The following is a 12621-nucleotide window of genomic DNA, read 5'->3' as shown; positions in this document are numbered from 1 at the left end:
TTCCTGATGGGAGGGACTGGTGGTGGGTAGAGCTGGGTGTTGCTCTGGTGGACAGAGCTCAGTAAAACTTTAATCTGCTTGTCTGCTAATAGGTGGGGCTGGGTTCCCTCCCTGTTGGTTGTTTGGCCTGAGGTGACCCAACACTGGAGCCTACCCAGGCTCTTTGATGGGGCTAATGGCGGACTCTGGGAGGGCTCACGCCAAGGAGTACTTCCCAGAACTTCTGCTGCCAGTGTCCTTGTCCTCACGGTGAGCCACAGCCACCTTCCACCTCAGCAGGAGACCCTCCAACACTAGCAGGTAGGTCTGGTTCAGTCTCCTATGGGGTCACTGTTCCTTCCCCTGGGTCCTGATGTTCACACTACTTTGTGCGTGCCCTCCAAGACTGGAGTCTCTGTTTCCCCCAGTCCTGTCAAAGTCCTGCAGTCAAATCCCATTAGCCTTCAAAAGTCTGATTCTCTAGGAGTTCCTCCTCCTGTTGCCAGACCCCCTGGTTGGGAACCCTGACGTGGGGCTGAGAACCTTCACTCCACTTGGTGGACTTCTGTGGTATAAGCGTTCTCCAGTTTGTGAGTCACCCCCCAGCAGTTACGGGATTTGATTTTATTGTGATTGTGCCCCTCCTACCGTCTCATTGTGGCTTCTCCTTTGTCTTTGGATGTGGGGTATCTTTTTTGGTGAGTTCCAGTGTCTTCCTTTCGATGATTGTTCAGCAGTTAGTTGTGAATCTGGTGTTCTTGCAAGGGGGAGTCTCATTGGCCCATTTTTAAATTGGGTTATTTGTCTTTTTATTGTTAACTTATAAGTCCCTTATCATATATATGACTTGCAAATATTTTCTCCCATTCTGTAGGTTATCTTTTCAGTTTCTTTTTTTTTTTAATTTTATTTATTTTTTGGTTGCATTAGGTCTTCATTACTGTGTGCGGGCTTTCTTTAGTTGTGGTGAGCGGGGGCTACTCTTTGTTGCAATGCACAGGCTTCTCATTGCGGAGGCTTCTCTTGTTTTGGAGCATAGGCTGTAGGTGCGCAGGCTCCAGTAGTTGCAGTACGTAGGCTCGGTAGTTGTGGCATGTGGGCCCTAGAGTGTGCGGGCTTCAGTAGTTGTGGCGCTTGTGCTCAGTAGTTGTGGTGCACAGGATTAGTTGCTTCACAGCATGTGGGATCTTCCCAGACCAGGGATCAAACCCATGTCCTCTGCATTGGCAGGCAGATTCTTAACCATGGTGCCACCAGGGAAGTCCCTATGTTTTCACTTTCTTGATGTGTCCTTTGAAGCACTAATGTTTTTAATTTTGATGAAGACCAATTTTTCTATTTTTTTTCTTTTGTCACTTATGCTTTTGGTGTTATATCTAAGAAACCATTGCATAATCCAAGGTCTCGAGGTTCATTTGTTTATTTATTTATATTTTTTAAAAATATTTATTTATTTGTTTATTTATTTTGGCTGCGCTGGGTGTCAGGTGCAGCATGTGGGGTCTTCATTGTGGCATGCAGGATCCTTTAGTTGTGGCACTGTTTTTAGTTGTGGCATGCATGCAGGATCTAGTTCCCCAACCGGGGATTGAACCCGGGCCACCCACATTGGGAGCGTGGAGTCCTCCCCACTGGATCACCAAGGAAGTCCCAGTCACGAAGATTTTTGCCTGTGTTTCTTCCTAAGAGTTTTAGCTCTTACATGGATGTCTATGATCCACTTTGTTAATTTTTATATACAGTGTGAGGCAGGGGTCCAACTTCATTTTTTTGTAGGTGGCTATTCAGTTGTTCCAGCACCATTTGTTGATAGGACTGTTATTTTCCCATTAAATGATCTTGGCATCCTTGTTGAACATCAATTGACCATAAATGTGAGGGTTCACTTTTTGGTGTTTTTTTTTGAGGTTTCACTTTTGATTTCTCAATTCTCTTTCACTGTTTTGTATATCTGTATGTCTAAGTCACATTGTCTTTTTTTCCTCCAGCTTTTTTGAGATGTAATTGATGTATATCATTGTGTAAGTTTAAAGTGTGATACACTTATATTGCAAAATGATTACCACCATAGCATTAGCTAACACCTCCATCACATCACATAATTACCATTTCTTGTTTGTGTTAAGAACATTTAAGATCTACTCTTAGCAACTTTCAAGTATATAATGCAGTATTGCTAACTATAATAACTATGCTGTTTATTAGATCCCCAGAACTTATTCATCTTATAACTGGAAAAGTTTGTACTCTTTCACTAACATCTCCCCATTTCTCCAATCCCCTAGTCCCCTGGCAACTACCATTCTATTCTGCTTCTTTGAGTTTGGCTTTTTTAGGTTCTACATATAAGTGATGTAATACAGTATTTGTCCTTCTCTGTCCACATTGTCTTAATTTGCTTTGTAGTAAATTTTGAAATCAGGAAGTGTAAGTCCTTCTACTTTGTTCTTTCTCAAGATTGTTCTGGTTCTTCCAGGTCCCTTGCATTTCTCTATGAATTTTAGAATCATCTTGTCAATTTCTGCAAAAAAAGGTATCTGGGATTTTGATAGGGATACATTACATTGTATCTGTAGATCAATTTGAGGAATAGTGCCTCTTAACAATATCAAGTCTTCTGGTTCATGAACATGAAAAGATGTCTTTCCATTTTTTAGGTCTTTAATTTCTTTCAATTATGGTTTGTAGTTTTCATCATACAAGTCTTGCACTGCTTTTGTTGCTTAGTTTGTTTTCATCTTGAGACTTAGTTTAAGGTGCTTTTTTCCATAAAGAAAAATTTCATTTTTATGTAATCAAATATAATGAGTCATAATTTTTAAATGGGCCAAATGTTTGAATAGTTATTTCCCCAAAGAGATAGACATATGGCTAAGTAAGCACATGAAATTTTGCCAACATCATTATTCATTAGGGAAATGCAATAAAAACCAAGTAAGATACCACTTCACACCCACTATAATCAAATGGATATAATCAAGGAGACAGTAACACATGTTGGCCAGGAAATGGAGAAAGGAACCCTCATATGTTGCTGGTGCAAATGTATAATGGCACAGTCACTTTGGAAAACAGTTTGGCAGTTTCTTAAAAACTTGTACCTAAACTTACCGTACCACCCAGTAATTCTAATTCTAGGTATCTACCCAAGAGAAATGAAGACATTTGTTTACACAAAGACTTGCATGTTAATGTTCTCAACAGTGTTCGTGATAGCCCTGAAGTGGAAACAATCCAAGTATCTATAAGGTGGTAAATGGATAAACAAAATGATATAACCATACAATGGAATACTGTTCAGCAATATAAAGGAATGCAGTACTGATATATGCTACAATGTGGTCACACCTTGAAAACATCATGTTGAATGAAAGAAGGCAGACATAAAAGACCACATATCGTATGATTCCATCTATATGAAGTGTCCAGAAAAGGTAAATCTATAGCGACAGAAAGTAGATTAGTGATTGCCTAAGGGTGGGCATGGCGATTGACTCCAGAAGGCAAGAGGGATCTTTCTGGGGTGATGGAAGTGTTCTAAAACTTAATTGTAGTGATGGATACCTAACTCTATAAATTTTATAAATATTATTGTACACTTAAAATGGGTGAATTTTACTGTATGTAAAATATACCTCAATAAAGAAGTTTTTAAAAAAAAACCACTGAAATAAATAGGAAAAAATCAATCATTTCTTGATTAAATATTTAATATTTTCTGGATTCTGGGTTTTGTGTCATTTAGGCCATCCTCAATTTGATATCCTTAAAAAATATTTTAAGAAAAAAATTCTCTCCTTTTGTTGTTCTACTGTGTTAGCAGTTCCATCTTTTGTATTTGAATATTTTATCTGCCTGGAATGTATTTGGGTATAGAAAGTGAGATAGGATGAAAAAGATATATTTAATGATGATAATATTTTTAGAAGTAGAACTTTTTTCTCCCAATAAAATCGTATTCTGTACCCAATAAATTAAGAAAACTAAAAACAATGTTCAGAATCTTTTCTACTGAAATATTTGCATCTATGTACTGAGGTCAATGTTTAGGATGTTCATTGCAGCATTGTATGGAACTAAAAACCCACTGGTAGAGCTGGTTCAACTATGGTCTGTTCACACTACAGATTACTGTTCAGCAACTAAAGATGGTGTTAAAGCCATTTGGGCTGACATGGGAAGAAATCTGGAAAAAACGTTAAGAAGGCAAACTTCAGAACAATGAGTATAATATAATTCAATTTTTCTAAAAACAAAAACCCACATCCATACATATATGTATTTATTTATTTATAAAGAAAATAATCTGATGGATATATGGCAGCTTGTTAACTGTATTTACTCTTGAAAAGTGAGGATTTGGGGGGGCACGTAGGGATAGTGGTAGTGATAATAGTGGGGCATAAAAGGGTCTTTAGCTTTTTAGTTTGCTTTTGCACTGTTATTTTGTAAGATGACTCTTGTCTTTTAACATTTTTTTCAATTTGCATTTTTGAAAAGATCATAGGTTTACATGATTTATTTTTTTGTTTTTTTTTTTACAAATATTTTGTTTATTTTAATGAAGCTGGTACAGACAATGTCCATTTAAAACCCATATCCCAGGCCAAAAAGTACAAATAAAGTCAAAAAGAGCAGCGTTCTGCTGTATACACTTCTGCATGAATAACTTTAACTGCTAATGAAAATTAGAAGTTTTCTGGGATCTTCTGACAAGATTTTTCTTTCATCTTAAAATGCTTTCTCTTCAGTGAAGCCATCTTTGGAGTTAGTCATTATTTTCACCACCTCTGTCACCTTGACTCCAACCTGCTATTCCTCTTCTTTGGGTCCAGACCCTCAGATTTTAAAAGTAGCTTCAAGTTAAGGAAAGGTCATTTTTCCACAGTTTAGTTCTCTGAAAAACTTCCATCTCCCACTGAAAGTCTCAGTCCAGGAGTGAAGCAATCACATGCTAGAACTTCAGAGCCAACTGGAAAGTCGTTATGAACACTTGCATTAGTCAATCTTATTTATCACAAGCCTGTAAATGCACAGTCCTGGAAAAGGCGGCCTCTCTGTGCACACACGTAATTTTTAAAAAGGAGAGGGCGATATGAATGGGGCTGAGGTTTGATCACCAAAAATCAGCACAATGAAAACAAACAATAATGAATAATGGGCACTAGAATTCAAATTACCAGATGTTCTAAAGAGATGGGGTGCCAGTTTTCAATTCTGTTTTGAACACCGCATTACAAAAGAACTATTTTTTAAAATAAAAAAGGATTAAGGGAAAAGAAAAAAAATTAAAATATCTAAATCGTTGAACGACCCCCTGTTAGTTCCTGATAAACTTCAATCATATCTTCTTCCTCCATTCCCAGTTCTTTTGGAGTGTGATTATCAGCAATTCAAAGAGAAACCTGAGTGAATTCATGGGAACTCCCTGTCTTTGACAGTATGATTCTTTGAGTTTCTTGAGATGTGTTGTCATTTTCACTTTGAAGTGAATCTCACTGCTATCCTGTACGATGACTTTGAGTTTAATATATTCTCCTTCCTTCTTATCCCCCAAGTCCTCAGTTGAAGGTTTTGCCTCTTGGTCAGACATGGTGATAGTGGTTTCCCCTGGGGTCTCCGCACAGCAGCGGCCTCGGGTAGGCAGAACCTCGCTCCGGGATTTACAAATCCGTCTCCCTTCCCCACAGCACAACACCGCGGCTCTACATGATTTATTTACAAAATAAACTATAACTGGCAAATAATTCCTCCCTTAATGAGCAAGGTTGTTCAGTTTTTACACTTTAATGATAATATGACGTCATCATCAGTGTAATTTTAAAACTGAATTATATGGGACTTCCCTTGTGGTCCAGTGGTAAAGAATCTGCCTTACAATGCAGGGGACGTGGCTTCGATCCCTGGTCGGTGAACTAATATCCCACATGCCACAGGGCAACTAAGCCCACGCGCCACAACTACTGAGCTCTCATGCCTCAACTAGAGAGCCTGCTGTGCCACAAACTACAGAGCCCGTGCACTCTGGAGCCCGCGCCACAACTTGAAAAGAGAAAACACCATAACGAGAGAGAAGCTCGTGCGCCGCAACGAAAGATCCCACATGCCACAACGAAGATCCCCTGGTACCACAACAAAGACCCGACTTGGCCAAAATAAATAAATATTAAAAATAAAAAAGGTTTTTAAAAAATTGATTTATATATAAAACAATCTGAAGCTCAGAACTTAAAAGTCTTGGTCACAGAGATAATTGACTTTGGAACAACATTTTCTCCTAAGAACCCATGTTTGGCTGAATGACAGTACCTATCAAAGAAGTTTATTGACCTAAGAAGGAAATGCTGTGTAAACAGGCTAATGTCTCTAGGTCAGTGGTTTTTAACAGGTGATTTTGCCCCCAGGAGGACATTTAGCAATATCTGGAGACATTTTTGTTTTTTTACAACTTGGGGAAAGTGTGTTGACTGCTACTGGCATCTGGTGGTGGAGACCCGGGATGCTACTAAACATCCTGTGATGCATAGGATAGCCTCCTGCAACAAAGAGTTACCCAGCCCTACACGTCTGTAGTGCTAAGGTGGAGAGCCCTGCTGTAAATCATATTTCACAAAGCTTTATTCACTCAGCAGATACTACAGTTGGGGGATTAGTTCATAGCCAGTGAGAAGGTGGGCATTCTTAGGCTTTTTTTTTTTTTTTTTTTTTTTTTTTTTTTTTGCGGTACGCGGGGAGGGATCTTCCCGGACCGGGACTGGTGCTGGAAGAGCTACCCCACGAACACTCCCTGTAGTGCTGGGTTTTCAGCCCCATACTATTCGGCTGTAGAGCTACAGACTCTCAACCACTGCGCCACCAGGGAAACCTCTTAGGCTTTTTTTATTTGTACTTTCCAGTTTGTTAATCAGTGGACTATAGAAGATGTGAAGGGAAAGTCTTTTATCAAGACCATTCTTGGGACTTGCCTGGTGGCGCTGTGGTTAAGAATCTGCCTGCCAATGCAGGGGACAAGGGTTTGATCCCTGGTCCAGGAAGATCCCACATACTGCGGAGCAACTAAGACCATGTGCCACACCTACTGAGCCTGCACTCTGGAGCCTGCAAGCCACGAGCCCACGCGCCTAGAGCCCGTGCTCCACAACACCGCAATGAGAAACCCGCACACCTCAACGGCGAGTAGCCCCCGCTCGCTGCAACTAGGGAAAGCCCGTGCACAGCAAAGAAGACCCAACGCAGCCAAAAATAAATACATAAATGTAACTTTAAAAAAAAGAAAGAACACCGCAACGGAGAGTAGCCCCCACTCGCCACAACTAGAGAAAGCCCGTGTGCAGCAACGAAGACCCAACGCAGCCATAAATAAATAGATAGATACATAGATAGATAGTTCGAGCCCGGGTCCGGGAAGATCCCACATGCCGCGTAGCAACTAAGCCCGTGCACCACCGCTGCTGAGCCCGCGTGCTGCAACTACTGAAGCCCACACGCCTAGAGCCCATGCTCCGCAACGAGAGAAGCCACCGCAATGCGAAGCCCGAGCCCAACTATTGACCCTGCACTCTGCGTGCTGCAACTACTGAAGCCCACACGCCTAGAGCCCATGCTCCGCAACGAGAGAAGCCACCGCAATGCGAAGCCCGAGCACCACAACAAAGAGTAGCCCCCACTCTCCGCAACTAGAGAAAGCTCGCGTGCAGCAACGAAGACCCAACGCAGCGGAAAAAAAAAAAAAAGACCATTCTTTGGGGTCAAGGAGGAAAAGCAAAGCTAACACCCTACTTCAAAATCACAAGCAGATTTACCTTTCTAAAAAGCATTAAAAATATTAAACTTTAGTTAATAATGTGCATGCCGATCTGATACCTGTAACTTACTTTGAAAGGCATTAAAATATGGAAGGGATTGATAGATGGAGAAAGGGATGGATAGGTATGTAATAAAGCAAATATAGTAAAATGTTAATTGTAGAATCTAGTGGGTGGGTATATGAAGGTTGACTGTATAATTCAATTTTTTATATGTTTGAAAATTTTCGTAGTATTGGGGGAAGTCAAAAACAGATTCACACTCTTTTTAGCAGACACTGGGTTAGTAGAAACCACATTGGTGATTTGGCTGGGTGGCCTCGGGCAAGTTACTTAACTTTTTGATTTTCATCTGAAGAGCAGTTGTTGTTTGGCTCAAATCAGATACTAATATGGTGAGGTTCAAATGAAATAATGAATGTGAAATCACTTTGAAGAGCATAAAGTACTCTAAAAATGCAGTGCATTACTATTAGGAAGGATGCGTGTTCAACCAATTATATACCATATGGCTCCAGGTGTTCTTGACAACTCCCTGTGTGATGACATTAACACTGTTTTACCTTCTTGCGATTCAAAGTATAAAGCAACTATAACAATTTCTATCAAATATTTCTCAAGTATTTGTGAAAGACTTAGATTCCTTTTCTAGGAGCAAAGAATCATTCTTTGTATAACTTTTTTTTCCTGTTTTACTTATAGTTCTCCAAGGTCTCCACTCAGGGCAGTGAGAATCTTTGACTGTGGAACATTGGACATGAGCTTTGCCATTGGCTGGTTGAGAAGGAGAAGGCAGAATGTCTGCCTTGTTACACCACAGAGCTCAAACTTCAGAAGACTTTGAGTTAAGCAGTGTCATTTACTATGCACATGATTATGTCTTCGTCTGTCCTACATGATCATCACAAACTAATGAAACATCTTTTAGGTCTTATGAATTCAGGTTACACTTTTTCCTGGATGCTCGGGCAACTGATAGAGGTAGGATTGGGCTGGGTTTTGTGGGGAATGGTGGAAGGGAAAGAACTCATCTTTCCCATTCTCCAGTCTTTGCTCAAGTCAAACATCTGTGTGCATGTAAAGATTAGGCTAACTAGGGAATTCCCTGGTGGTCCAGTGGTTAGGACTCTGCGCTTTCACCGCTGAGGATCCCCACAAGACACGTGGCGTGGCCAAAAAAAAAAAAAAAAAAGATGTAGGTTAACTAATCTAGGTTGTTGTATAGAACAGGATTGAATCTAGAAAAATGCTTCAGTTATTACATTAGGACTTTAAAAATATAGAGAGAGGGCATCCCTGGTGGTCCAGTGGTTAAGACTCCGTGCTTCCACTGCAGGGGCAGCACAAGTTCGATCCCTGGTCAGGAAAGTTCCGCATGCCATGAGATGCGGACAAAAAAAAAAAATTATATATATATATATGTAGAGAGAGAGAGAGAGAGATGTGAAATGTGAAAGGCAAAGTTTCCTCCACTTTTTTTTTTTAAACATCTTTATTGGAGTATAATTGCTTTACAATGGTGTGCTAGTTTCTGCTTTATAACAAAGTGTATCAGCTATACATATACATATATCCCCATATCTCCTCCCACTTTTATTTTGCTTGAGGGTTTAAGTGGATGTTCTCTTTGAGGGTACAATTTGAAAATAGTGGATAGCTTCTTACATTTTACTTTGTATACTAAATATCATAAGTGATATGTATACGTATAACTGATTCACTTTGTTGTAAGGCAGAAACTAACACACCATTGTAAAACAGTTATACTCCAATAAAGATGTTAAAAAAATAAAAAATAAAAAATAAATATCATAAGTGATTTTAACTTCGTGTGTGTGAAAATAAAAGATAAAAAATAAATATCATAAGTGATTTTAACTTCGTGTGTGTGTGTGCATGTATACTCATGCTGATGGGCTTATTGCCTTTTCTAGGACCTGTGAAAAATGGAACCAAACTCTCTAAGGACAAAAGTCCCAGCTTTCTTATCTGATTTGGGGAAGGCCACATTGAGGGGAATCAGGAAGTGTCCCCGCTGTGGCACATACAATGGAACCCGGGGACTGAGCTGTAAGAACAAGACATGTGGAACCATATTCCGGTATGGCGCACGGAAGCAGCCTAGTGTTGAAGCTGTCAAAATCATAACAGGCTCTGATCTGCAAGTCTACTCGGTGCGGCAAAGAGACCGGGGCCCTGATTACCGATGCTTTGTGGAGCTAGGTGTTTCAGAGACGACCATCCAGACGGTGGATGGGACAATCATCACTCAGCTGAGCTCTGGACGGTGTTATGTCCCCGCATGCTTGAAAGCTGCCGCCCAGGGTGTTGTGGAAAACCAGTGCCAGCACATCAAGCTGGCCGTGAACTGCCAGGCAGAGGCCACCCCTCTGACGCTAAAGAGCTCGGTCCTGAATGCAGTGCAGGCCTCCCCAGAAACCAAGCAAACCATCTGGCAGTTGGCCACGGAACCCACAGGTCCCCTTGTACAGAGGATTACTAAAAACATTTTGGTGGTAAAATGCAAGGCAAGCCAGAAGCATAGTTTGGGGTATTTGCATACATCGTTTGTGCAGAAAATCAGTGCCAAAAGCTTGCCCGAGCGCCGTTTCTTCTGCTCCTGCCAGACTCTGAAATCACAGAAGTCGAATGCCTCCAAGGATGAGGCGGTCCAGAGATGCATTCATTTCTTTGCTTGCGTCTGTGCCTTTGCCAGTGACGAGACATTGGCTCAGGAATTCTCAGACTTCCTAAATTTTGACTCCAGCGGTAGGTGGTGTCGTTGACACAGTTACTCTGGTTTTCTAAAATGGCAATGAAAGTGTCCCACTGATGGCGTTTGGAGATTGTCCTAGCAACCTTCAGAAGCAGTTGCTAGATAAATCAGATGAAAAGCATTCCTTCTTTTAATCCCAGTGAGCATACTTGCATAAAGTTTGGTTGGTTGGTTAGTTGAAATTCATGATCAAGAGACTACTTGTGCATTTTCATTGAAACAATGAATCTAGCAAAGTTAGCTTTGCTTTGATTTTTTTACTCCACAGATGCCCTATGTTAGTAAAAACAAAGAAAAAACAAACAAAATCCCTTTTATTTTGTCTTGCTGGCTTGTTTCTTTTCTTTGAAGATGGGGAAAACTAGTACCTTGCTCAAAAGATCTTTAGATGTTTCTACATCTTATGTTTTTAACATTTTTATCTTGTAGATGCTTTTTATTTTCATTTCTGAACCATCTTTAGTTGGCAGCAACTCCCAACTTTTTAGTTTTACATTTTTCTGTAGAGCCTTTTATCATATTAATGGTCTATGAACAAAAACATATGTTTGGGAGAGTTCTTTAAAGGAACTGATTTTAAAGCAGACGGTCACTCTATAATTTGTTTTGGGGATTTGGATTTTTAGAAATTAATTTTCTCTAGATAGGGACCCATACTTACTCTTGGGTAGTATTAATAATTCAGAAATTTGTTATATTTTAGGTCTAAAGGAGGTTATTGTGCCCCAGCTAGGTTGCCATTCAGAATCAACAGTATCAGCTTGTGAATCTACTGCCTCTAAGCCAAAGAAGAGGAAAAAGGAGGAAGTATCTGGTGAGAAGCTGTTTGGTTTGTTTGTTTGGTGGTGTTACCTTTAGAGGTGGTTTTACTGTGTTTTATGTGTTTCACTGAATCTCAGCAAGTATAAGAAATAATGTTGTTGTTGTTTCCTGAAAAAAGTTTTACTCTCCCTTGATGATTCTCTCTCAAGTGAAGCTAAGAGTCGGTTCTACTGGCCAAGTATAAGATCTGACCAAACTCCACTTTTCGTTTGCTCATCCCTTAATCAATCAGACTAGTCTTACACCTTACTCTGCCTTAGGACAGTGTTATGAAATTTTCATCAATAGATGTATTTTTTTAAATTTGTGACAATGGTTAATTATATTTTCCATGATAATTTAGCAATATAGTTTGTTATCTGCATCTTCAGCAGGTGGCACCATATATGTATTTTTTTTCTTTTTAAATTCAAATATATCAGTGTCAGTTAAAGACTCATATAAATCAGTATGAAAATGCTGAAGTGTCCTAGTCGGTAAGTGTTAAAAGACCTAGACTCTAGGGACTTCCCTGGTGGTACAGTGGCTAAGGCTCCATGCTCCCAATGCAGGGGCCCTGAGTTGGATCCCTGGTCAGGGAACTAGATCCCATATGCCTCAACTAAGAATTAGCATGCCACAGCTAAAGATCCCACACGAGGCAACGAACATCCCACATGCCACAACTAAGACCCAGCGCAGCCAAATAAATAAATCTTTTAAAAAATAATTTTAAAAAAAAGACCTAGGCTGTAAACAAAAGGAAAATATTACCGGTCCGCACCTGACGACCAAACTCCAAATGCACTAGTGAAGAGAGAAATGCAAACATTTTATAAATGCAGAATTAAAACAAGATACTTTGGGATACCAAATTAGTAAAGATATTTAAGCGATGAGACCACAGGCAAAGGTAAAATCAGTGTTCTTCAGCATGGCTAGTGTAGTGTAAGTTGCTTTAATCATTTGTAGTATCTGTTAAGAACCTTAAAAAATGTTCCTACCCATAGAGGGAGTATTGCTACAGGTGGGTCAGATGGTCAGGCACAGGCATTCAGGTGCTGGGAAGTTGGAGAAAGATGGAGAAACAAAGCGACATGGTTATTTCTGTATTTTTGTGTGTGTGTGTGGTATGCGGGCCTCCCTCTGCTGCGGCCTCTCCCGTTGCGGAGGACAGGCTCCGGACGCGCAGGCTCAGCGGCCATGGCCCACGGGCCCAGCCGCTCCGTGGCATGTGGGATCCTCCCAGACCGGGGCGCG

General features: G+C 40.4%; 2 protein-coding genes across 2 annotated transcripts in view; one reads left to right on the top strand and one right to left on the bottom strand.

Annotated features, from left to right (window-relative positions):
- The window catches only part of C12H2orf42 (chromosome 12 C2orf42 homolog), a 36999-nt gene that overhangs the window by 10100 nt on the left and 14278 nt on the right, over positions 1–12621 (top strand). The window contains exons 2-5 of the mRNA XM_055088852.1: positions 93–300; positions 8487–8765; positions 9719–10553; positions 11264–11374. Of these exons, the coding sequence (XP_054944827.1) occupies positions 9731–10553; positions 11264–11374 (934 nt within the window). The 5' untranslated portion in view covers positions 93–300; positions 8487–8765; positions 9719–9730. The remainder of the gene's footprint in view (positions 1–92; positions 301–8486; positions 8766–9718; positions 10554–11263; positions 11375–12621) is intronic.
- On the bottom strand, positions 4520–5692 carry LOC102986472 (small ubiquitin-related modifier 1-like). The gene is given in 2 exon segments (XM_055089231.1): positions 4520–5371; positions 5374–5692. Coding segments are annotated over 2 exon segments (294 nt in total). The 5' UTR covers positions 5573–5692; the 3' UTR covers positions 4520–5276.

This window comes from Physeter macrocephalus, chromosome 12 (assembly GCF_002837175.3).
Source record: "Physeter macrocephalus isolate SW-GA chromosome 12, ASM283717v5, whole genome shotgun sequence".
NCBI classification, from domain to species: domain Eukaryota; kingdom Metazoa; phylum Chordata; class Mammalia; order Artiodactyla; family Physeteridae; genus Physeter; species Physeter macrocephalus.
The sequence above is the reverse complement of the archived record's forward strand: the minus strand, read 5'-3'. Positions and strand labels throughout refer to the sequence as shown.